We start from the raw sequence: 25,649 nt of genomic DNA on the forward strand, positions 1-25,649 counted from the left end.
TTATACTTAAGAAAAGATAGGCATCCTTAGGAGTGTCTGCATTTTTGAACATTCCTGCATTTGTCAAATTTAATAAATCTTTTTTTGTAAACGTGTTACCAAGAGGTTCACTTTCTTTTTTCCCTTTTTTTTTAAGAGCATATCTATATAATGTAATATTAATATTATTATATGAATGTGCAGACCTTTAATGCATAATTAAATGACACAGATATAAGTAAATTTTCGTTTAATTTTTGATCCGCGAAAATTTTATTAGACCACGCGTTTCCCTTCTTTTTTAAGTTTATATGCATACATATTATTAATTCCGTATATAGGAACCATTGTTTTGTGACATTACAACAATTGAACATAATATTTGCTTAATTCGACCACCCTTCTTTTTTTTAAGTGGACTTTTTCTTCTTTTTAATATTTCCCATTTTCATGTGAATGTTGAAGAGTCCAAAAAAAAAAATAACCCCCCGCAAAATGTACATCTTAAAAAATAAATGTGCCAATCGGAAAATTATAATTTTTAATCCATACGGGGAAGAGTTAAAAAAAGGAGCACCAAGAAAAAAAAAAGTAATACACAATAAAATGATCAACACTAATCAACATTAAAAAAAATAATAATAAAATAAAAAACAGATGGGTCACACATAATGTTACTCCCACGAGGTGTACACACATTCCCGCGCGACCGCGTGGTTCTCTTATTACAGCCAAGGAATACACCCTCGTACACGTGAAGAACATGCAAGAGGCGGAACTTATCTAGCGACGGATGCATCGGGAGCACACCTTCGGGCATCAGAAGAATAAGAAAAAAAAAATGCTAATCAAGACTGCTTTTTCCTGCAATTTTACCTTTCCCTATTTTGTTGCAGACGAAGTTGTCATGACGAAGTTTTTATTTTTTTCCTTTTTTTTACAGGTCTGCCCGTGGATCCAGTGGAAGCGAAGCATTTTACACTTCAGCAATTTAGCAGTTTAGCGATTTAGCAGCTCCGGTTCTTTTTTTTTTTTGTACTTTTTTTGGGGGAGACCCGCCAAGACCTTGATCATCCCTAACCATGGCGGGTTCCATCTCTGCGGAAAAGGAGCAGCCCAGGAAAAGGAAAAAAAAGAAGCCTATAAGTAGTAAGTATCCGAGAGGAGGACACTGCGCATGGGCAAGGGTGTGACACGTTATGGCAGACTCTGTCCACCATGACTCACTTCTCCACTTAACATGTCGCCCCGAACCTCCCCCTCAGAAGGCAGAAAAACCGAAAAGGCAAAGAACCCGGAAGAGGACCACAAAGAGCTGTACGCGGAGCAGGTCCAAGAGATACTTGCACTGAACCATATTTACTTCCCGATCTATGTGGACCGTCCAGGGTATGTCCCCCCCCCCTCCCCTCAAAACTAATAGGAACAGACACGCAGGGCATCCCCGAATGGGTGGCAAGTTTCGGCGTGTCACATGTGGATAGTCTGCTACATATCATCGTTGCTACACATTATTGCTTCTCCCCACCGTAGACACCTCAAGAAAGCGCACTTGCCAAGCGACCTGATGAGCAAAGAAGAATATAATGAGAAGAACAAAGAACTGACCGCGGCAGTAGTCCCAATAGAAATGAACGACGAAATTGATGAAGAGAGTTGCGTAAAAGTTTGTATTTTCTTCAACTACGATAATGACCTTCCCAAGTACAGAATTTCATTCACGTTTGATAGTAAGTACCCATACTCGTACCCTAACATTTACCTACACATGAGTAGAGCCCTGAGCAAGGAACAGACAACCCACCTTTCCTTGAATGTAAAGAAAATCTGTGCTAAAAATTATGGACGGATTACTCTGTTCGATATCTGTATCTATTCAAACGAATATTTCAATAAACTTTTGAGTCACAACTTTGAGAATCTGTGGGAAGAAATGAAACACAGGATGGATGATCGGAGCAGGGGGAAACACAGTCTGCACCAACAGGCATCTAAGTGTTCAGATCGGAAGGACGTTGTGGAAAGTATGACTGGAGGGACTGCTACTGGGGGAATCGCACTTGGTAGCGGCATCTCGGGGGGAACCTTGCCCGCTGGGGCAGCTGGGTTGTGGTCATATTCTTCCGAATATTTTAGAACGCACAAGGGTGGAGCAACATGGTTAGAAGATGAGAAAAGGAGAGAGGCAGAGCTCGGAGACAGTAGCTTCAGTTTGGACGATCGACGCAACGCCCGAAACAGCAGCTGCGGCACCCATGGCAGCATGAAGGGTAGCAGGAGTGCTAGTAGCAATGGGAGCAATTGCGCCAGCGCCCACGTCGTAGCCCCCCAGCGCAAACCTCTTCACCCTCCCTGTGAACGGCGCAGCGGTCATCCAGGCGAGAGATACTACGACATGGCACCCACCGAGGGGAGATTCTTCCGAAACATACATGAATCCAATAGCATCTCGGGATTTTCATCCATAAATAGCTGCGTCTTCGGAGCAGAGGAAGAACATTTAAATAATTTTACAAAAAAAAAAAAAGAAAAAAAAACACAAGTCCGAAAAATATCGGAAGATGATGAACTAAATGGACTAAAAGAAAAAACACTGGAATCGAATGAACAAAGACCAATCCCACATGGAAACGGAAGGCTAAAGCACTTTCAGATTTTGAAAAAGACAAAAATAAGTTACTACAGAAATAAGTTGCTTGTAAGACACAACATAGACACCAATATGTATATAATTCACACGTATGCCATTTTAGGTGTTTTTGATTTCCTGGCTTTTTTTTTAAACCACCTGCTGCACTGCAACAGGGGCTTCAACTTGTTTTGCAACCTCGGTGAGAAGAACGGCGAACAGCAGCAAACAGCGGCCAACACGGCAAACGCGACAAATGCTGGCAACCTTGCCGACAACGTGAAAAAGAGAAAAAAAAAAAAAAAAAACGAGAAAAATGAGAAACTCTTCACGGATTTTTTGAAAGATATAAACGAATTCCGCACACAGAGGAACAGCGCGAAGTTGTGCGACCCCTCGTGCCTCGATTACTTCTGTAGTGAATACGAACTCTATGCCAGAAAGCATTGTCTAATGAGCACAGAGAACGAGAAGACGCTGCTACACGCGTTGAACGAGCTGAACTTTGCGCGATTAAAAAAGGTAGTAAAGCATTTTCGTATGGTCCAGAAAATGAACTTGAAAAAAATTATCCGGGAGATTTTGAGGCTGACAAAAATTCAACACAAGTACTTAGCGAGGTACCACGTCTCTTGGTCGCAGAGGGAGCACGTCGAGCTAAACGAGGACCTTGGTGATAACAGGAACCTGTGCAGGGTGTTCGAGATGGTGAAGATGCTCATCCTGAGCAGGGTCTTCCGCAACTATGAGGTGGGGAATGGCCATGCGGTTGGCGCAACGGAAGCCAAAGATACCCACCTGTGCAGGCAAGACCAAGCAAAGCGAATAGAAGACCTCTTCCAAAAGGTGCGAAGCAGGGACAACTGCGAAAGTGAACAAAGTCGGGGGGAAAAGGAAAAAGGAAAAAAAAAAAAAAGAGAAATCATGGAAGGGAGCAGTAGCGCTGCGCGCAATATAGACTCGTCTCCGCAAAGTGCAAACAGCTTCAGTCGCAGTTGCACATTTCCCGATGGGAGCAGCCCGCACCAGCACAATAGCAGTGATCACCGACCGGCTAGAAACCCCGGAGGAAAGAAAGGCAACCACTACGCGGACTCCCACGAAGAGGCAAAAAAGAAAAAAAAAAAAAAAAAAAAAAAACGACTCTTCCACCCCACTTGACGGCTTCACTTCAACATTAAGTGAAAGCACAAATAAAAGAAAGAGCACACTCGACGACACGAGCAATGAGAAAGAGAAGGGGAAAAAAGACACTCAGGGGGACAACCCTAAACTCTCACGCACAGAACGAATGCTAAATCAAAAAATCAAATTCATACAAAGGTTAACAAGCAAAAAGGAAAAGAAAAATGATGTCCTCTACGTCCAGTGTGAATACTGCAAGGGAGAAATTTTGGAGAAAGAAATTAAAAAAAAAATTTTCCAAAATAATAAGTACCTAATATGGACTGTTTTTAGACAAATTTTGGAGTGCCTAAGTTACCTACACAAGAGGGACATTTACTTGAAAAATTTAACCACGGGGAATATGTTTGTGCATGTGGATGAGTACGGGATTCACATCAAGATTGTTAACTACACTGCGTGCAATCTGATTGGCTATATTTATTTTTACAGTTCTTCCTATGAGCGGAACTGCTCTTACATGGCTAATTTTTTGAGAAACTTCTACCGTGAGGAGGAGAGAGGTAGCCATGGGGGAAACCATCAGGATAACCATCGGGGTGATAGTCCACAGGGGAGAGACACCTCGGAAAGAAGCAGAAGAATAGGCCACAAACCGGGAGAAGAGACACTTCACGCAGAGACAGCCCAGCAAAGCACCAAGGCGGACAAAGGAGTCTCTCAAGCACAGGGAGGAACAACCGACACTCTGGAAGAAGAAACAAAGGGGTCATTCTTCGCCCACATGAAAAACCACATAAGAAAGAAGCTCCTGGAGGATCAAAAGAATTATTCCACGAAGAGTGAAACATCGCAGAAACCCAAGGAGCAGAATGAATTTTATACACACTCATATAATCAACACCTATACAACTGTCTAGCTAAACGCAAGTACAGCTATGAAGAACTGGATTTGTTTTCCCTGGGATTAGTCCTCTACGAAATGTTGCATGTCCCCTTTACGTCTCCAAAGGAGAAAATGATAAACTTGAGGAACATGATCGTAAAGAGAACCTTCCCAGAAGATTTTGTGAAGAATGCTGGCGATGATGGAGCTGTTAAGGTTTTGAAGTTCATTTTAATTAATACGACTAGTGATTACCTCGGGAAGGAACCACTTGGGAGACTGCAATACTCGGACATTTCAAACCTGAGTGCAAAGACGGACGACTGGAAGTGGAGCCCCCACATCGCCGCCAGCAACAGCAATGACGCGCGGTTGGCTAGTCAAGGGAGAAAAAAAACAAAAAAAAAAAATTTCCTCTCCGTAGATAGCTACAAGAAGGAAGTGCTCTACTGCAAGGGGAAGTCGCCCCTCGCCGGTGAGGAAATGGAAGAAGAAAAGGCAGAAGCAAAGGAAAAGGACAAAACGGACTTGTCTGGAAACGACGATGAGGATGAGACGCACAAAATATCAGCGGAGCATCTCCTGAATTGCCCCCTCATACCCATGGTTATCCAGAGAGACTTATTTAAATACTTTTTGCAAAAGCTGAAAATAAATTCCCCTGTGGAGTGTAAAAACGTGTTAACAGTTTTGCTCAAGAAGAAGGAAGCAAATGAGGAGAAACTCATGGGGACAAATAGAAATGTGATGGCGTACGCCAACGTCCGTACCTATGAGTATGATGTCATAAGTAGCTACGTGTTTGACCATATCAGCACTGTGTTGTCTAAAAAAAACACAACGCATAGTCACCCCCTCGCCTTTCTGTTGCACCCGGGAAGGGGGGGAAGTCCACGGATTGAACAGACGACCGTGGACAACAACTTCGCGCAGAAGATCCCCACGAATTTTATTAAAAAAATGGAAGTGCAGAAGAGGAGAAGTGCGAAGGGGGAGAACAAGGTGTACTACTCGAATTACGGGCCAGCGGGGCGTGGTCAGAATAACAGCCAGCATGGCGCCCAGCATAGTGGTAAACATGACGATCAACATAGCGACGACCAGCAGAGCAGCGAGCAGGGGGATATTCCAATCGGCCCGGATGTCGACGTGCAGGAAAGCGAAGGACGCCCGCCAAGCAACGGTCCCCCGTGGGAGACAAAGAAAAAAACAGAGGAAGAAAAAAATTACCCAGTATTAAATCGGTCCAACCAAAGAATTGTTTTTATTGATAAAAACAACAAGCTTTTGTACGTCCCATTCTACCTGACCGAGTCATACATGAATGCAATCCCGCATAGTACCCAGGGCAAAAACTTCAGCAGCTCGTTCTTCTTTTCGCAGAACCACTTTTTGCAAAGAGGTCGGCAGGAGGAGATGGTGCGTCGGGAGAATAGCGTTTTGTACAGCAGCGTGGTGCGCGTAGACAGCCGGGGGGATCTCCACTTCGGGGCGAGCACTGTCGGCGGCGCCAGGAAAGTTAGCGGCACTAGGAAAGTTAACAGTGCCAACCATGTGAACAATACCGGTGATGCCACCTCTTACGCGCACCGTTCCAACCGTGGAAGTGAGAGCGAGGGCGGAGACCCCGCGACTGTGCAGGAAACAGATGTCAACCTCTCCTTCTGCGTGTACCAGCTCATGACCCTACACAACGTGCTAAGCATACTGCACCGATTCGAACACTACTTGGGAAAGCTCACCATCAAGTGGTCCTGTACACACATGCTCATGCAGATCATCCGAGACGTCCTATTCATAGACGAAGACGAAAAAGCCAGATTCATTTTAACCCAATTACGACAGCCAAACATTAAGTACAAGCATTTTAAAAAGCTACTGTACTTTCTCAACTTAACCTACGACGATAGAGTTTTGAAAATATTATATTCGATAGTAGTGGACACATCGGACAACCTAAAACAGAAGATGCACAAGGTTAAAAAAATGTATTTTATGTTAGATCATCAGAACAAGAATGCCATTAGCTATTTAGCTTCCACTGTCATTTATTTGGAGAGTTTGTTTGAACACTTTAACACATCCAAGAATACATTCCTATGGGACTTTTTCATGAGCGAATATGAACAAGTGTTTTCGTTTTCCTTCGCCTTTGCTGTTTACCCGGATGTTGATCGAACTGCACTGTTGTCCATCGGGGGAGTTTCCACGGATGCCTTTTCGCATTCCGCCGAGCGCCCTCCCAACGAGGCCACGTATAACTTTGTCTACGAGATTTTCGTGGACACCATCTCGGCGTTGATACTCCAGGTGCGCCTCCTCGCAAAGTAGCGCCATACACCCATGCCTTAGCATTTGTTCACATATATGCGCACCCTAACGTGCTTGCCACTCCCTCTCCCCTTGCAGAAAGTCCGAAAGAACAACTGTGCCAACATGCACATCGACTTCCACTCCCCCAGCGTGGTCATCACGACAAAGGCGTACAAACTCCTCGTGTACGCCTTCTCCCTCTACAACAGCTTGATCCAGAACGGCATCAAGGTAGGGACACTCGTGACCGAATGGGCGTCGCCATCTAAGTGCACACATGGCCTAATGTGTTCCTCCTCCCCTTGAACCAACTACTTTTTCACTTCCGCGCTTCCCCACCCCCTAGTGCGAGTGCAAAATCTCCCCCCTTGTCGAGACGTCCAAATTCGAGCAGGGCCTCCTCAAGTACAGCGATATAAACATCCACGTGCAGATAACGCAAAAGGTAAATTCCAACACGTCGCTGAATATAGAAGATTACGAGGGATCAGCCGAGACCATCACTTCCAATATAGTTGGAGAGGAAAACGTAAACATCATGTATAGTACCCACATCATTCGCCTGAATATAAAAAAGAACTTCGAAAACGAGTCCTCCCTCATCAACTATATAAAGCAGTTTTACGCGAAGCGGTGATCCAGGGTAAGATGATAAATGGGTTTTCCTTTCGGAAAATCTTCAAATGTTTTTTTTTTGTTTGTTTTTTTTTTTTACCCTTCTGATAAGCTAGCCAACTGTGCCAACGAGGACAGGCTCTCGCCCCACACATAAACACACTTCGCAAGCTACGCAGTGACAATGAGTCTTCTTCTGCGTGTATAAAGAAAAAATAAATGCGAAGTTACTCCTCATGCTCCTTAAAGAATCTCACTTGGGAAATGCAAACCAGCTTGTCAAACTCACGGTGGGGTGAAACAAAAAAGTTGCACTACACTCCTTTGAGTATCCTTTTTTTCGCGAAAATTACCAAAAAAAAAAAAATTCACATCTTTTCACCTAATGACAAGTGGATGAATAACATTTCAATGTGATTAGAACAAAACGAATCTTGGCTACAAGCACCGCTTCCAGAGTAGGAAGGTCCCTTCAAGGAGTGCATCATTTGGAGAGCAAGTTTCTTTTGCGTGCCTTAAAATTTACATGAACGAACTCGCGTACGTGTGTCAATACACCCTTTTTTTAAATTCATTTGCGCGTTATAGCCATATGGGGGGGAGTGAGGAAAATCCTAAGTTGGGAACAAAGGAGGAACAATAGAATGCTCCTCTGCGCGTGACATATACACGGAAGTATGCATGTGTATGCAGTACCCCACATGTGGAAAAGGTTGAACGCACTTTGCCTTTTTGAAGTGCCATTTGAATATTTTTGCTTATTTATTTATTTTTTTTTTTTCATATTTCAAAAAAAAATAGGTAAAAATACTCGCTACAATTGAAAAAAATGTAAGCAATTTTTTTACCACTAAAAGTAGCTTATCCGTGCACATACTTGTTGTCTTATGTAGCAATAAAACTATCGATTAAGTGAAATGAAAATAAAATGCAATATAAAGAAGGTTATGAGCTTTTCCTATAAATACACCATATCGTATTTATTAAAGTGTGCAAAAGGAGTGATAAGGAAAATTCTACACCCTTCTCCGCTTGTGGGAATTAACGCGCTCGCAGTATTATGTATAATGCAAGAATGGCAAAAATGTGTTTTTTAAAAAAATATATATCATACTCGTGAAATGTTTTTCCTACAACATAGAAAGCTATTTTTTAGTTCTTGTTTTTGTTCCATTTTTTTTTTTTCTTTGTTTTTTGTGAAATTATTTCTAATTTAAAAGGCTCTGTGTGCTGTACTCCATTAGTCCCCCACTTACAAATCAGAAATTTAAAAATTGTAATTGTCTATGTTTCACGCATTTGACTTATATGTAGGGCATATACAAATGCACGCGTTTTTTGTAATTTTAGTAGGCCATATAAGGAAAATATTTCTCTAGAAAAAATGCAAAGCAAAAGAACGTGAGGAAAAAATAATTCAGGAAAGAAAAAACAAGCAGTTTACTTTTACAGAAATGATGTACTAAAAAAGACATAATATTACTTGAGTGTCTAATTTCTTTAATGTACCCTATCAGAGCGTACAGTACTTAAGCAATAACCTTATTTTTTCTTTTTCATTTTACATTTCACAAAATGGTCGAAAGAATGCAAAACAACAACCATGGCTGCAACATGCATGGTGACAATTTCGATCTGTTAATGAAAAAAATATGCAGCGAATTAAAGAAAGGAGATAAAAACAAGAACGGACTAATTATGTATAATACCTTTATTGATGTCTTGGATTTGTTTCAAATTGAGTATGGAAGTTCAATTATAGATTATTTGATGAAACATTGCGTTGTAACTGAAGACGGTTTTGTGAACTATAAGAAATTATGGCTTATTCATGACCCTTCCAAAACGATTAGAAATAATTCTGAATCTGTGGAAGAATCCATTAATCCTAAATTTATGGACAGTCAGGATAGGTATGAAGACATTGATAAATATACCCAAGAAAAGAACGAAATTATAAGAAAATTATACTCCCAGTGGGATAAATGCTTATTAAGAGATGACGAATTCAAGGCCAAGCTAATTAACGGGAATATTGATATAACTCCGGAATTTGAAAGGTCTTTATACTTATATGGCCCAAGTAGATCATTAAGTTTTGCAAATGTAATGAAAACGTTATACATTAACGACAGTAAAAATCGAAAAAATAGAAACAACTTTGTAAGTAAAATAAAGGACGAAAAATGGAGAAAGTTAAATATTGATGAAAATGAACAACGGTGTTTTCAAGACATGCATAGAAACCCAATAGCATGGGAAGGATTAAATGTAACAGATGCTGATAATGTAATTCAGAATGTTGAACTTATTTCAAATCATTTAAGGGGAAGGGGAAATTTTAACATGAAGAAAGAAGAATTCATATCACATGATTTTTTTAATAACACAGTGAAAAATTTAATAAAAAATTATATTAGTAACAAAATTTCAGAGAACGAATTTTACTTATGCTTAAATAAATTAAATATATCAATAACCCCCCAATTAAATAACTTAATAAAATACCATGAATTAGACAGCAATGGGAAATTTAAAGATTTCGCCACAACAATAAATAGATGCATTCCAAAAAACATATTACGTAGTTTGCAAAGAAGTGTACAGTTATATGGGTCTCAAAAAAATGACAAAGATTCAAACTTAAATTTTTCTTATAATAATTGCTGTTGTGACCATTTATATCCTGACGCTACTGACGACAATCCATATTCTAATAAAAATATTGACAAGCAATAGCTATTGCATTTTAGGAGAAAAAAGGAATAAACAAGCCCTTAGGAGGGAATAAAGTTCGTAACGTAGGAATGTACATCCTGGGGGCACTTTATGTTTTGTATTTACCTAAGTGTTTATAAGTACTGCTGTGTAAATCATGAAAGAAATTAAAATTATTAAATTTATAAATATTTTTATATTTTAAAAAATGCAAAAATGTTTATTTATTAATAAGCCCCAAAGCGTCATTCTAGCAATTTTTTTTCATGTCTTTAGTTCGTTTAATACTATGTGCATATATAGTTGCTCCATGTTTATTTTTAACCCTCATGTAGTTATTTTAAAATTTCAGGAGAATTTCTTTCCGCTCTTTTTTTTTTACTCTCTTTACTCATGCTCAAAATATTAAAATGATTATATAGGACTATTTTATTTAAAGTATTTTTTTTACATATACATGTTCCAATAATACAAATTAAGTATTTCTGAATGATATACAACCTATTATATAAATTTAGAAAACAACATTAACTATGCTAACTATATTTAGTAAAATTTACCTTTTTTGTAAAATGATAAACGGTAATTGAAATAAAAGCAAATTGTGCATACCACAAATAATAGGAATCAATGTAAAAAAATAGAGGTATAAAATTATGGAAATATAACAAATTCTTCACATAATTAGATATATAAACTCTTAATCGTCTAAACCATGTTGTCCTATAAAACTTTATATATATATAAGGTAGGTGAAGATAATAAGTTCTAATCTTCGTTTTCCATGGAATAAACTACTATAAAATGATTTTTTCCTCTTTTTTGCTAATTAGACTTCTATAAATTAGCTTCAAGTTCTGTATCAGGTATTTATAATCATTTAATATCCCTTTTCATTTGATAAAAAGATAACATACTCGTAATTCTGCACTAGTTTAACTAAGAGAAAATGACCACTAACGTAGCTCGTATAACCCATTACAAAGTAAAAATTATCCTTTCTGCAATATGCATATTTATCTACCCACAAATTAGACATAATAATACTTGCTATATGAATTAAGCAATGCAAAAATTATGCTCCTATTAAAAGATGCATGAGAAATAGTGAATACTTTGGCCATATATTATCCTTTTTAATTGCCTTTTATTTACTGCATCGAATTTGCAGATCAGTTAATATAAAGTGTGTACAAATACACAAACTAAAAAATGCATCCACCGCAATTGTTAGATTTGTTTAGTCCAAAATAGCATACATCAGTGATGTTTTTTAAACAATTAACTGTTTCGTTCAAATTCAGTGTTTTTATTGATATGAATCTGAAAACTCCTTTTCAATCTATAAAAATGAATACTGCAATGTATTAATCAGAAAAACAAAGCAGTGCAAACGTATAATGATGTTGTCTATTACTAACAGGTTATGTTGCACGTAATTTGAGCTTTCAGTTTTTTTTTAGAACAATTTGCAACGAACCTTCAGGTGAAGCCTAACTCGCTTCTGAGTAGGTGTTTAATAACTTTTTACTCATATCAGCTCATCATCATTACATGTATACATGTTTAAGGGTTTTCCTAATGCAGAGGTAAACATGGATATGGGGGTTCTCAAAACAAATGGTAAAGCCGGCTAGGAATTTGCGAAGAAAAAGCGCACATGCAATGCACTTCGCAAGGTGGTATTTCACATTTTTCATGAAATAAATGAACTTTTCGTAAAACGTTACATATTTACACTTTTTTTTTTTTCCTTTCAAGAAAAAATAATTCATAGAATGTAGAAACTATTTCAGACAAGTGTTCAAAAACTTGTAACTTCAGTTACTATTCACCTATACTTATTGTAAAAACCAAAATTCGCTGAAAAGTCCTTCTATTATGTGTTATAAACCAAATAACATTTTTGTAATTAAAGAAAAAGAGTAGACAATATCATGAGAAAGTAATATGTTTCTTCTTTTAACGAAAGCGAAATAATTAGTTAAGGATGTGTTAATTAATTTTCCTCAATATTTCGATGTTAAAAATTTTAATGCGAAACAATTTCTTTAGATATACCTTACGATTTGGCTTTATACTTTTACACAAAATAAGTACTTTAAAGCTTATTCAAATGAAAATATACTAAATTAAGCATTTACTGTTTAATTTTTTCCATAGATCATTCATTAAACAGCTTCACACTTCAATAATTCATTATTTTTTAAATAATATCACTATGAAGAAAGGGTTTTATTAAAACTATGAATATATCATTATATCCACAATGTATTATATTTTGAGATATGATGAAAAGGAAAAGAAAAAAGTCATTCCTCAAATAAAGTCCATCATATTATTCATTGCATATAATGGTTTCTCGTGTTGCTGTAGTTCACAATACACATATAACTGCAGTTTTTCATTGATTAGACAGAAAGTATGTAGGTATTAAAGTATTGCAAAAAACACTCCTATTTCAACATTTCTTCATTAAATCAAACTTTTTTGAAATATTTTGAAAAATCTTGCTACTCTCATGTCAGTAAAATTTAATGAATTTTCCAAAGTAGACACCTAATATTAGGAGCTAATAAGAAATACTAAATAATCGAAACATAATATAACGATAAAATTGATGCAAATTACCTTTTACCTTTAATCACAAAAATAAAAATTTTAACGATATACAAGCTTAAAAACATTTATAAAAACCCTTTAAAAGTTTGCACAATTGAATCATTAAGAAACTACGAAACTTTGAACTTCATGTTTTATTTTAAAAGAACTGTAGCTTGTTAATAGGGTTAAAAAATACAAATAATATAAAAAGAAATGCATTTAATAACAAACATAAAACACAATAAAAGTTTTACAAATAATTTATAATTAATTATATTTATAATGCGGATAATAGTGATATTTAAATTATATATTCATAAAAAATATATAATATATAAAATATAAAATATTAAATATTAAATTTATTATTTCGTAAAATTAAAAAATAATATATAAATTTTGTTTACATTAATTTATTATAATATTTAATAATTATAATTTAAATATTATTTCATAATTAAATAAAATTATTAATATATTGTAATTAAATTAATTAAAATAATACATCATTTATTCAATTATAGGGTATTGCTTCATTAATTTATTTAATTATATTTATATAACTGCTTAAAATTGAAAAATATTTTAATTAATATATTTTAATATGGGAAATTAATTAACAAAGTAAAATAACAAATTATTTATTTTAAATTAAACTAAATTAATATTTTTATTTAATATAATTTAATTATTTAATAAATATAAACATATTAATATTTTATTTAATATAAACTAAATTATTTTAAAATATAAATATACTTAATTAATTATTTAACAAAATAAATTATTTATTATAAAATAATATTGTAATATAAAATAAATTTAATTATTTAATAAAATGAACAAATTATTTTAATATATAATAGTTAATAATTTAATACAGGGTTAATTATTTAAATAGTATGAATAATAATTTATTCCTTAAATAATACAATTAATTATTTTGTTTAATATTTAATTTATACAAACAAATATATTAATTATTATTTAAATTTTAATAAAATAATAAATATAATTATTTATTTTTATAATAGTTATTTAGTTATTCTTAATAATAAATAATAAAAGTTATTTTAATATTATTAAATAATTTAATTAATATAATTTATTTAGATAATATAAATAAGTTTTATATATTTTTAAAACAATAAATAAATTATATTTAAATTTAGTTATTTTATTTATTATATATATATATACATATAGATTATTTAATGTTATATTAAATTTAGATATTAATTTAAACTATAAAATTATTTCCAATTTTATTATTATTTAATATTTACTATATTTATAATTAAATATAAGTATTTAATTTAATTAAAATTATTAATTATTTGTATTAATAAATAATATTTTAATAAATTAATATACATAAATAATAACATTATTTATTTTTAATTTATCTATTATTTTCGTTCTTATTATATTAAATAATTATTTGATTTATAATTATTTAATTAAATTTATTTATTATTATTTAATAAATTAATTTTATTATTTAATTATTATTTTATTAATTTGTGCTAATTACTTTTTTTAATTGTTATATTAACTAATTATAATTCTGTATTTATTATTTCATTTGTTCCTTTTAAAATTTATAACTACTATAATGTTTTAATATATTACACATAATATAATAATTATATATATATATATATAATTTTCTTATTTTAATAAATATTCTTAATAATTAATTTTATATAATATATTTAACACGATTAATTAATTTATTAAAATTTTTATATATTAAATATATTTAATTTAATAAAATTAATATAGCATATAATTAACTATAAATTATGTAACACATTTTAATACTTAATACATTTATAATTAATTAATATTTTATTTCTTTATTATATTTAATTAATTTATTTAATATGTATTTAATAATTTATCCATATAATATATTTTAATATTTTATTTAATTAATATACAATTTATTTGTTAATGCACAGTTATTTTATTATTTATTAAACATAATTTATTTACTTTTATATTATGTTTATATTTTATTATTTACTTAATATTTTATTTATTTATTAACATATTAATATATTTAATTTATTTATTTTTAACATATTTAATATATTGATTTTATTTATTATTTAATATATTCAATTTATTTATTTAATAATTTATTTAAATATTTATTTGTTATTTAAAATACAATAAAGGTTCTCGTTAAGTACAATATATTAATAATTAATATATATTTTAAATTTAATTAGTCTATAATTACTTTATTTAATTTTATTTTTATTAAACTTTTATAATTAAGATTTCTTTTTATTTGCTATAATTTGTTTTATTTATATATAATTTAAGTGTAAATTATGTATATATTATATCAATTTTTAATAAATTGTGTTGTAATTAAATTATTAATTGTTAAAATATATAAGATAATTCATGAATATTATTCTTTTTTTTTTATATGTGAGACTAATTTTGCCGGTGTTAATTATGTGAATGTGTGTAAATCATTTTTATGCGATTTTTTTAGACACTAAATATTACTTCACATGGCTTTATAATATTATGAAGAAGCTTACTGTTTGTGAGTGGAACATAAAAACAATTTTTTTCCCTCCAGTATACGCACACTTATATATATAAAAGAAAAATAAATGATAAGATATTATGTTCAAGACTTTTTTCTATAGATAACAAAAATTCAACAAAAAGAACCTTCAGCGTAACATTAACATATAGCATAATTTCAAATTATTTTAAGTTTAAGAAGTCATATTTCTTTTATATCCCGTCTATGTTTTTATTAGACTTACAAATACTAATGAACCTGATAATGTTAAGTACATCCTCAGGGGGGGGGTTAATTTCTAGGTATGAATATATACATGATTATTGACTCAGGAACATTTTGAACCTTTTAATCGCACAAATTATGGGAATACATTTTTCTTGTTGTTTTACCCTCTTTCAAGAGTTATGACTTACATATAATGAATTACATTTTAAAAAAAATGGAATATGTATATATGGAGAACGGTTTAAGCAAATAAACTATTGTAGTACAAAAGGAAACAACTCATAGTTGTCTGTAATTGGGCATTTTTACTTCACGCTTTAGCATATTCCTCTGCGCAAAAACTGGAAATTTTTTAATCACGAAAATATATAGGTAAATTAAGCATTTTGCTCCTTGGCTCTTTAGTATTTCTAGAGATCATATTTTTTAATGAATTAGCCTCAATTTTCTTTTGAAAGAACAGAACCATATTGAAGAGCAAGGAACAATGACACATTTTACCTCTTTTCCCTTTTTTTTAACAATAGTTAAAAATTCAAAATTTATGTAGAAACAGCTTAATTTCATTCAACGCAACAGTAGAAACATTTCTCAAAATCACCTTGAAATGCACGTCTACAATAAATGTTTGCATTATGAGTGTATACTTTCGGTGATGAAAAGATACATAATCTCATTTATTTTAATGAATATATATGTGAAGAAAAAAATATAAGATTTTTTTCAAATTCTATTTCTTTTTTCTGGGATTTTTAATGAACTGAAGGAAAACCAAAAATTACATTGTTTATGCCATATATTCCTCTGTCTATATGTCTATAGAATTGAAGGAAAAATGTAGAACCCTTTCAACCTAATAAACGTAAAATAACACTGTTTTACATAAACTTGGTGAATAAATTCTAAAACAGAGAATCTCTTATTTAAATTCATGAAACAAAGGACATAAATAAGAAATTTGCATCCACTGATAAAGAAAAGATTAATGTTCTTTTCTCATCCAACTACTTTTTTTATATGCTAAGGGTGGCCAGAAATTGTATTCTATAATACAATTGTTTCACATAAAAGTACATTTAATCATGTGAATTGGTTCCTTCTTTAAAAATATTTATGTTTTTCACTTCATTCGGAAACCGATAATTACAATGATAGACACAATGGATGACTCCCGAGGAATTATGTAGAGAGAAAATATCGTCTTTGTGCTACATGTGATTTAAGAAATGCTATATCAATCCGAAAATTTTTACGTAAATGTGTATGTTATGTATACAAAATTAAAGACCTTAATGTTTTTATACAAAATTAAAGGAAAAGCAGAAAAATGCTGTGAAGAAAACATGGTACACATAGACAAGAACTAAAAAAGTTAGAATTTTACGTTTAAAAGAAAATTAGTGTAAGTTAAAAGTTCTTCAAAATATATCGAAGTAGGAGGAAGTATAAATTTTTTGAACGCCCTCTACTCACTCTATTTCAATAAAATGTTTCTATATAAGTCGCAAAGGAACGTTGGGTTTTTACACATAATTTATATATTTTTGGTTATAAGTGTACATTTCATGTCTCTCGACGATCCAATTAAAATTGAATATTTATTAACTTTTTACCCATTCTATGAATTCTTTAAAAGGACAAAGTACTTTTTGAATAAATACAGATTTTTTACTATTTTGTGTTTCCTGCTGTCCCAGAGGAAGTTAGGTCTTTTATATAAATGTTGTTCTTACTACATTTTGCACTAATTCTTAAACTTTTTTTGCTCCATTTACGGAAAAAAATGTATTGGAATAATATTTTTCTTTATTTTTACAATTTGAAAAGTTAAAATTGATACTTTTGGGGAACTGAAGTAATTGTTATTGCTAAAGGCCCCCCTTAAGGTTCTTATGAACAAAGTGAATATGCATAGAAAAATATGTTATTTTATGATAATTATAAAAGAATTTTAGGTTCCCAATGCGTATGGTTTCCATTAATAAAAGGAGATGAAAGAAAGTTTACACGGTGTAACGTGCTTATTTAATATTGTCTAGTATAACGGACATGTGTTATTCCTAATTTTTATATTTGCATTCGCAAGTCTTAATATTATAAAAGTAAGCAGAACAAGACATTGTAAATATAAGGCGTAATACTATTCTACATTGTAATAATATACCGAGTGAAATTTATTCTAATAAAAATTCTTTAAAAGACAAGCATATTCTTTTATCATATTAAAAGGAAAGAAAATAGTAAAAAATGTTATTATAATTAATAGTGGGCTTCGCAAATGTTTGTACACAAAACAGGTATTCTTAAAAGTTAAACCATCATATATTTATGAAAAAAAAATTTATAAAACTGGTTCATTTACTAAAATTAGCTAATGAGACGTGTTCATTCTTTCTAAATTGTGAAAACTGTTGCATTTTTATTGAGTAAAAGAGGTAGTACTGTTACAATGATTAGATTTTAAGGTTTATTCTTGCTTATTTTGTAAAGCCCCTTTACAAAGCATTCTGTAGAACCTCCATTTTTATTTAAATTTCACCGTTAAGTGAAAACTTTGTTGTAAACTGTACGTGTTTATGTTGATTTGTGGTGCTCAGCAATGCAATTTCAATGGACATAAAATCTATTTGTATGCATGAATAAGTGATAGGATAAAAGCACATTCTGTAGACGCATTACTTTTTGAACTTAGTAATCGATAGTACAACATGTCGAGCGTGTTTTTAATGTTCCCCATGGTGTATTAAGTATGAAACCTTTAAAAGGAGTAAACCGGAACAAAGGAAATTTTCTCTCAAATAATAATACCTACAATAATTTTTTGTCCTTTAAACGAGTTCCGACAACATAACATTTCGTATAAATGAACTTTTAGGGAACACGAAAATGGAAGTAGACAAGCATAAATAAGGCCATATGCATGATCTTTTGGAATAAAAAAGTAATGCAGTTTTAATTTTGGGGAAAATGAATCGCATCTGAGTGTTCATCCTATTAAATGCATTTTAATTTTCCAAAAAAAAAAAGATGAATACCTATTTTGCTCATAGTCAATGTAATATGTATGTAGATGGAGCCATTTTGAAGGCAAGCAGCACGTATGACAAACAATTAACAACTGCTTCATTGGGGCTAAATATCAATGCAATTCCAAGCGGATTATGATTATTGTTTTTTTCTCTAATGACATGTTGTCCATGTTTTATAGGTGCGTTACTTTACCCTTCAGCATAAGGAAAATGTACGCAGTTCATTGTAACTAGTAGAATTAACTATATAGATGTAATGTTAGTTTATTTTTTTAATTCGGCGCATTACGTCACAAAAAGACGTCTTTCAATGAATAATGCAAAAGTGTATGTATATTTTTTTAGCACACAAATAAAATTGTTTCTTATTCTAACGAGAGGGGTAGAAACGTTTATATAAGTGTACATGTATAATAATTTATTCAATGCAAAAAGGGGATGGCTAAAACAGTACCAAATTAGCTAGAATCAAAATCAAATAAATATAAAATATGGAATGCAATACGCATGCGGCATGAATTTTCACACACATGGAATGATTCACTTTGCTCTTTTCGATTTATTTTTAATGAAATTTCCCCATGTGTGCACTATTGCTCACTTATTAGGTGAGTTTGTGAACATACCTATTTGAATGAAAACATTTTGGTTAACCTTGTTATACATTGGTACTACGTTTAAGAGGCAAGAATTCATGTATACCTCACTTGTATTTCGCAAAGTAAATCCTTTAAAGTTGCATTGTTATTCAAATGCTTCTATTTTACATGCTTCAAATAGGGGTACCATACACTAAGGGGGACTTTTTTTAAATGATACCTTCTTTTTTTTTTTATTTTCCATGTTATTATTTTATGTTTTGTTTGAAAATTCAAATGCGTCATATTATTTTTAAAAAACGCATAAAATGGGATTTTTCGCGTTACACATATGTATGCATCTTTTCATGTGATGCATAATTGTAAAATTTTTGAGTCATCGTTCAGAATTTTTTCCCCATGAGGATTATATTCCTGGACAATTATTTTCACTTTTCAAGTCTGTGCTGATATAATTGTACTGTTTTTTAAAAAGGGTGTTTTTGGTCCCAATTTGGTGAAAGCATCATTTCAAAAAAAATTTATTTTTTTTTTTTTTTTTTTGATGTTATGGTTTTAGATATAATTTTGGGGCAGGCCACTTTTTGATTATTTCTTTTTTTATAAGTTTTTTTTTTTTTTATGCACGTTTCCTTTATCTGTGCTATGGTATATTTTTTTTTTTTTTCCTTTTGGGAATAGCACAGCATATTTACAAATTTTTTGGGGGGTTTTCTTTTTTTCTTCTTAAAAATGGTCAACCATTTGGATTGTAAAATGGCATATGCATGTATTATGGTACATAACATATACATTCACATTCACGTTTAATTAATGAGCATTTTTTCTATCTGATTTTGCATTCAAGTACAGCTATTTATGAGATTTTGTTTTTGTATGTAAAAAGTGAAATTGTGAGGATATATATATTTTTCATTATTTGTTACCATTAAGAAGTATAAATTATGGAATTTGTTAAGTGGACTTTTTTTTTTTTTTTTGTGTTTCTTAAGGTTTAAAGTTTTAAAAGTTAGTACAAAAATGAATGCAAGCGTTTTTTCCCAACCCCCCTTTTTTTTTTTAAAAAGGTAGTTTTATTTTTTTTCAACTTTTTAATTTTAACTTTTAAATTGCAAAACTTCAATGAATGGATAACTCACCTGTTAGCATCATTTTGCATGTTATTAATCAAATATCCGAAGATAACGGAAGGATTTACGAAAATTGGTTTGGATCTTTTGTTTTGGTACGCCCCTCTGCGTATAAACTACTGTTGGAACGGCGGCACACAATTCGACAGAATACATGGAGCCCATAGATCGTTTAAATTCGAATTGCATGTTTGCTGACAGTAACTACTATGAGAAGGAAGATGTTATTAAGAATTTATATAACACAGTGCTTACCAGGACGGTTAAAGAGGTAGACGAAAAAAACTACAATTTAATTAAAACGTTGGTGAAGTATGAAGGGGAGATAAATAGATGTATTGACATGAGCAACTATTACATTAATGAAGCATTCTCATCAACCGTAAAGACAGAAAAGGTAAGGCGTAGGTTGAGGGTTCACATCTACACCGTTTTCAATGATGGCGAGAAAGAAGTGAATTATCCAGCTGATATTGAAATACCAGATTCGGAGAATATTTACAAGTATGCTTCTCCCTCGTCTTTTACATTTAACATTCATGGTTATATTTTAAATACCGATGAAAATGAATACGATAATGATGCTGATTCGCCTGGTGTGGATACAGTCCCAGGCAACGCAAGTAAAAATGATGGTAACGATTTGAGCCATTTAGTAGACGAAAGTAGGACAAAAACGAAAGATGCGGACAGCAAATGTTCAGGCACAGACATCGGTGATTTATCCGACAGGAATGAGCAGATAGATTATTGCAACACCACTGTTATGAAATTTACTTCCTTCTTTTCAACCATCATGGTTATGCGAGACAAAGAAACCATTATATATGATAAGAATAATAAAAATTATTACGATTGTGATAAGCTAACATTTAGTCGTATAGTGAATGAAAAAAAAAAGGAGACAATTAAAATATTTCTATTTTTAGACCAAAAAATACCATTTTTCGAACTTTCCCCTCAATTAAAGAATTTTATGCAATCCCCCGAAGAAACCATGCCGGAAGTTATAAAGCGTATTTATGAATATAGCCTAGAGAAGGAATTAATTGATTCGAATGGGATTATGAAAACGGATGAAGTGTTAAGAGACGTGTTAGAAGTAGATGAATACGAATTTTGTGATCTTCCCAGAATTTTACAGAAACATGTGTCCATTCAAAAGCCAATAGTTCTAGAGCACGTTGTTGATCTAGAGAAGGAAGAGGAATCGGAGAGCATCTACGATATCGTAGTGGACGTTTTTGAACCCTTCGTATCTTTCGAAGGTGGCAAGCTTCAAAAATTTGTTCTGGATTCACATCACCTCAGTGATCTGTTACAGTTTTTGAAAATGAATGAAACGAAGGATGACAGCGGGGATAAGATGAGCAAATGTCATGTTGAAAATGTGAGGAGTTCCAAAGAAGGCAAGGAAGGAGACGAGTTTGATGAAAAAGAGGACAAAAGGGAAGAAGTCATTGAGGCGAAGAGCAGCACCGAACAGAATCGAAATGCATCAGGGGAGGAAAATTCCCATGGTGAGAATGCCGAGGGGGAGGGCGAAAAAAACGTGTGTGAAGAAAAAGGTAAGGACAAACGGTCCGGTAAAGAAGGCTCATTATCGCGCAAGGACAGTGATAAAAAAGGAGCAAATTCAAATTCTCCAGCAATTTCTATATTTGAAAAGCTAAATGGAATACAAAGCGAAATAGACAGCATGGATGAGGATATTATAAACATCTTATGTAAAATTAAACAGAAAAATAGCTTAAGGTTACGTTACACAAATTTTTATGAAAACCCATGTGGCTTTATTGACCACGTGATGAATAGCAAATTTCCAGTAGACTTTGAAAGTGTAAACGATAATAACTATATATACGACCAAGCGGCAAATATCAATGATGATAATTATTACAAACTACCCTGGGTTCATAGGGGAATTTCAAAATACCTATTAATTAAAAATAAAAATTTTGACGACGTTCTGAAGTCTGTCTTAAATTCCATGAACCTAGATTGTAAAAGAAAATTAGACGATATAAATACAAGCGAAAGTAAAAAGCAAAAACTACATCTAGGTGCAGAGGAAAATTTCGATAATAACCCCTATAAATTTAACATGAATTATGGTTATCCCAATCAACCAGATTTAAATAACAATGCGTATTTTTACTGTCAAAACAAAAATATGAATTTTAATAATGCACCAGAACCGTTTATGAACAACCCTATGCAAAATTTTTACAATAATATGAATTACGAAAGCAGCAACATGCCTATGCCCGTCCCAATGCCAGTGCCTGTGCCTATGTCTATGCCTATGGGTGTCCCTGTTCCCCCCCCTTATCCCATTGAAATGATGGCATTCAACGGGAATAATAATAAATTACCAGAAAATATGAATCCCCAGCATAATTTCATGCAGAATAACGAACAAGGTAATTTTAACATGTATGCACAGCAAGTTGTACCAAATGTTCCATACATGATGAATTACCCCCCTTTTAATGAAATGCCTCCCCCAAATGGTTTTAATCCATTGTACCCCGGGGCGGTACCAGTACCTATGGACGGAGTATATCCGAATGGGAACTTCTACAATGCGAACAACTACGTTCCGTAGGTGGAGCCGCCCGGGTTGAGCGGAGGCCCATTACACGTCTATTTACGCATGCGCATGCGTACGTATATGTAATATATATATGTATGTGTATATGTATATATGTGTGTGTACATGTGTATGCGTAGGGTAGGGCACGCACCGTGCATGACTGCACCCCCACCCGAACTGATTTTTATAGTAATCTCATTCGTACCCATTCAACTTTTTAACCGTGTACAAAATGTCGTGGTTAATTTAACTCGATTTCTTTTTTAATTGCATTTTTTTAATTTTCGCTAAATGAAGGAATTAAAGCAAATTCATTTCGCACATGACATAATTTTTTTTTTTTATATCGTTTTCAAATTAATAATTTTTTTCTATTTATTAAAAAAAGGCGTACACGTGTACACACATGTGCAATGCATGTTTCATGTATGCGGTGTGCATCATATATATATGCAGCGCACGCACGTGCACTCGTGTAAACGCACGCAACTTCGCAACTCCATTGTTTTTAAAATTATTTTGTGGCGGGTATTATTACATCCGTGAACATGTACCTTGACGGTCTTAGCAAAGATCCCTTGTTGTCCCTCCTGTCAATGTAATCTCCCCAATTTCCTGACAGATTATTATATGTAAAGTTTAATGCAAAGGATCTAAAGGGCTTCTCGTGTGCAGGAACTTCAAATGTCTTCGTGTCTGGGTTATTTTCTCCATAGGGAATCATGTTATATCTCCAGATATGCTTCGGCTTAAAGTTTACTATGGGCTCACCATCCTCTATGGCTAGGTAGCTGCACAGTTGATCAAAGCTATTTTTCTGCGTCGCGTCCTTCAGTGCCCTTTCCCTAATGATGGAGGCAAGAGGGGTAAAACATGGGCAATACATTTGCGCAAAAATTGCACATCATTTTTAGTGGTATGCACGGGGAAAAATTTATTCACACAAGGGGTGCACAATGGCATATATGCATAGGCACACATGTAAATGTAGTGCAAACGAAACCTACCACAAGTCACTCAGTCTTTCATGGTCCTTACTATAATCATCGATATTTTTGTTCTGCATTTCGCTCTGCGTGTCGAAAAAACTGTTGTCCTTCATGTCATCTACTACGCCTAACTCTAACATATTTGTTACGTCAATAATGTTCTGGTAGATGCCATTGTGGTAGCATGTTATGGCTGACGTGGTTCCGAAAAAAGCCATAAGGGCTACTAACTGGTAACGAACATCTGGGTTGTGTTTTAATATAATATTTTTCAAAGGATTAAAGAAACATTTTCCACAATTCTTAACAGATCTGTAAACGTTCTCTACTATGTAGTCAATGTAGTACTTGTATGATCTTAAATGTAGGATAAAATTGTTATACCGGAAGTTTTCTCCATAATAGGAATTATCATACGTATATATGTTATACTTTTCTTTGTCCTTTACAACCCATTTGGGATGCTGCTTGCCGCCACTTAATCGAATTTTACTTTTGAAAAAAAGTCTTGCATTGTTTAGCCGCAACTGACGGGGGGGGAAGGTGATATATTCGGTGTGTTGTCAGGTGAAAATTAAAAATGGGCCACACGGGGGAGGGACGAAAAGATGGCTCAGAAAGGCCAACCCTTGTAGCGCTCTTTTGTCATCTCTTTTTCTATGTTTACCATAATTTATAAAGTACAGTCAACGTAACATTTGGGGGGAACTTATTCAAAAGGGTAAATCCCACTTGGTGAAGTATATGTGGTGTAAAGTAACGTATCTTTTTCTGTTCTCTTTGCGAAAGGGTAAGTTCCCAATGTAAAGTTATTTTTTTGGGGGGGAACACTTGCGTTTACATAAATACTCACATGTTCACATAGGCTTGGAAGTATTCGCGTTCGAAGGTACCCAAAAAAAAAAAAATGTAATGTGGGGCGTATCAATGTTACGAAAAATATAAACGGTTAAATTGTTAAATTGAGTAATGTTTCTGCGCCTGGAATTAAGAAAAAGTTTGCATGAAAAAGGAGCACAATTTAGTTATTTTACACAGATAAAATAACGTAGAGCAAAAGTGGGAACTATATTTTTACACGCTCGTCGGCTTTTGTTTTTATTTTCATCTCGTTACAGTTTCCTTTCCTTCAAATGAATGTTTTTAATTGACGGTTTGTCAACGTAGAGCGGTTTCACATTCTACGCATTTTTGTTAGGTATTTTTAACTGCGTGAAATTAACGTGCGATTTTTCAATAAAAAAAAAAAATAATGAAACTATTAAATTATAACAAAGGTGCAAAAAAGAAATGCATGACCTTTTTTGTGCATTCATTTGCAACATTTTCAAAAAGGCTAAAATGATTTTCTTGTTTTTTTACAATTTGTTGATAACATTCAAGCAGCAATTTTACACGGGCGAAAAGGAAAAAAAGAACAGAGTGTAAACATGCTTATGTGCTCCAAATTCCTTTTCACAATTTTGCGTTGCGCAAACCTTTTGCAGAAGCTTCATTTAGGGGATGGGGGGAAGGGAATAAAAACTCTACTATTTTATATTTTATGAACCTCATTGCATATATATAATCGTTTTTGCGCATATGGAAAAAAAAAAGACCATTTAAACCTTTTGGAGTTTAAATTACACCCTAAAGTGGTCCAAAGAGGAGGCAAATTA

At 33.0% G+C, this 25,649-nt stretch overlaps 4 protein-coding genes across 4 annotated transcripts; 3 read left to right on the forward strand and 1 right to left on the reverse strand.

Moving 5' to 3' along the window:
* Positions 1-1,061: 1,061 nt before the first annotated feature.
* Positions 1,062-7,569, forward strand: PCOAH_00035790 (Serine/threonine protein kinase; the record flags this gene model as incomplete). The annotated part of the gene is made up of 6 exons (XM_020060370.1): positions 1,062-1,128; positions 1,245-1,368; positions 1,513-3,570; positions 3,791-6,929; positions 7,029-7,163; positions 7,279-7,569. The coding sequence occupies 6 exons, from the start codon at positions 1,062-1,064 to the stop codon at positions 7,567-7,569; spliced, it is 5,814 nt and encodes a 1,937-aa protein (XP_019915665.1).
* Positions 7,570-9,122: 1,553 nt separating this feature from the next.
* PCOAH_00035800 (Uncharacterized protein) lies at positions 9,123-10,286 on the forward strand (the record flags this gene model as incomplete). Its single annotated transcript, XM_020060371.1, has 1 exon — positions 9,123-10,286. The coding sequence occupies one exon, from the start codon at positions 9,123-9,125 to the stop codon at positions 10,284-10,286; it is 1,164 nt and encodes a 387-aa protein (XP_019915625.1).
* Positions 10,287-20,560: 10,274 nt separating this feature from the next.
* Positions 20,561-23,014, forward strand: PCOAH_00035810 (Uncharacterized protein; the record flags this gene model as incomplete). Its single annotated transcript, XM_020060372.1, has 1 exon — positions 20,561-23,014. One exon carries the CDS (start codon positions 20,561-20,563, stop codon positions 23,012-23,014), a length of 2,454 nt encoding a protein of 817 aa, XP_019915771.1.
* Positions 23,015-23,516: 502 nt separating this feature from the next.
* PCOAH_00035820 (Uncharacterized protein) lies at positions 23,517-24,661 on the reverse strand (the record flags this gene model as incomplete). Its single annotated transcript, XM_020060373.1, has 3 exons — positions 23,517-23,847; positions 24,010-24,518; positions 24,659-24,661. 3 exons carry the CDS (start codon positions 24,659-24,661, stop codon positions 23,517-23,519), a joined length of 843 nt encoding a protein of 280 aa, XP_019915926.1.
* Between the last annotated feature and the right edge of the window lie 988 nt (positions 24,662-25,649).

Source organism: Plasmodium coatneyi, chromosome 11 (genome assembly GCF_001680005.1).
Source record: "Plasmodium coatneyi strain Hackeri chromosome 11, complete sequence".
Lineage (NCBI taxonomy): Eukaryota > Apicomplexa > Aconoidasida > Haemosporida > Plasmodiidae > Plasmodium > Plasmodium coatneyi.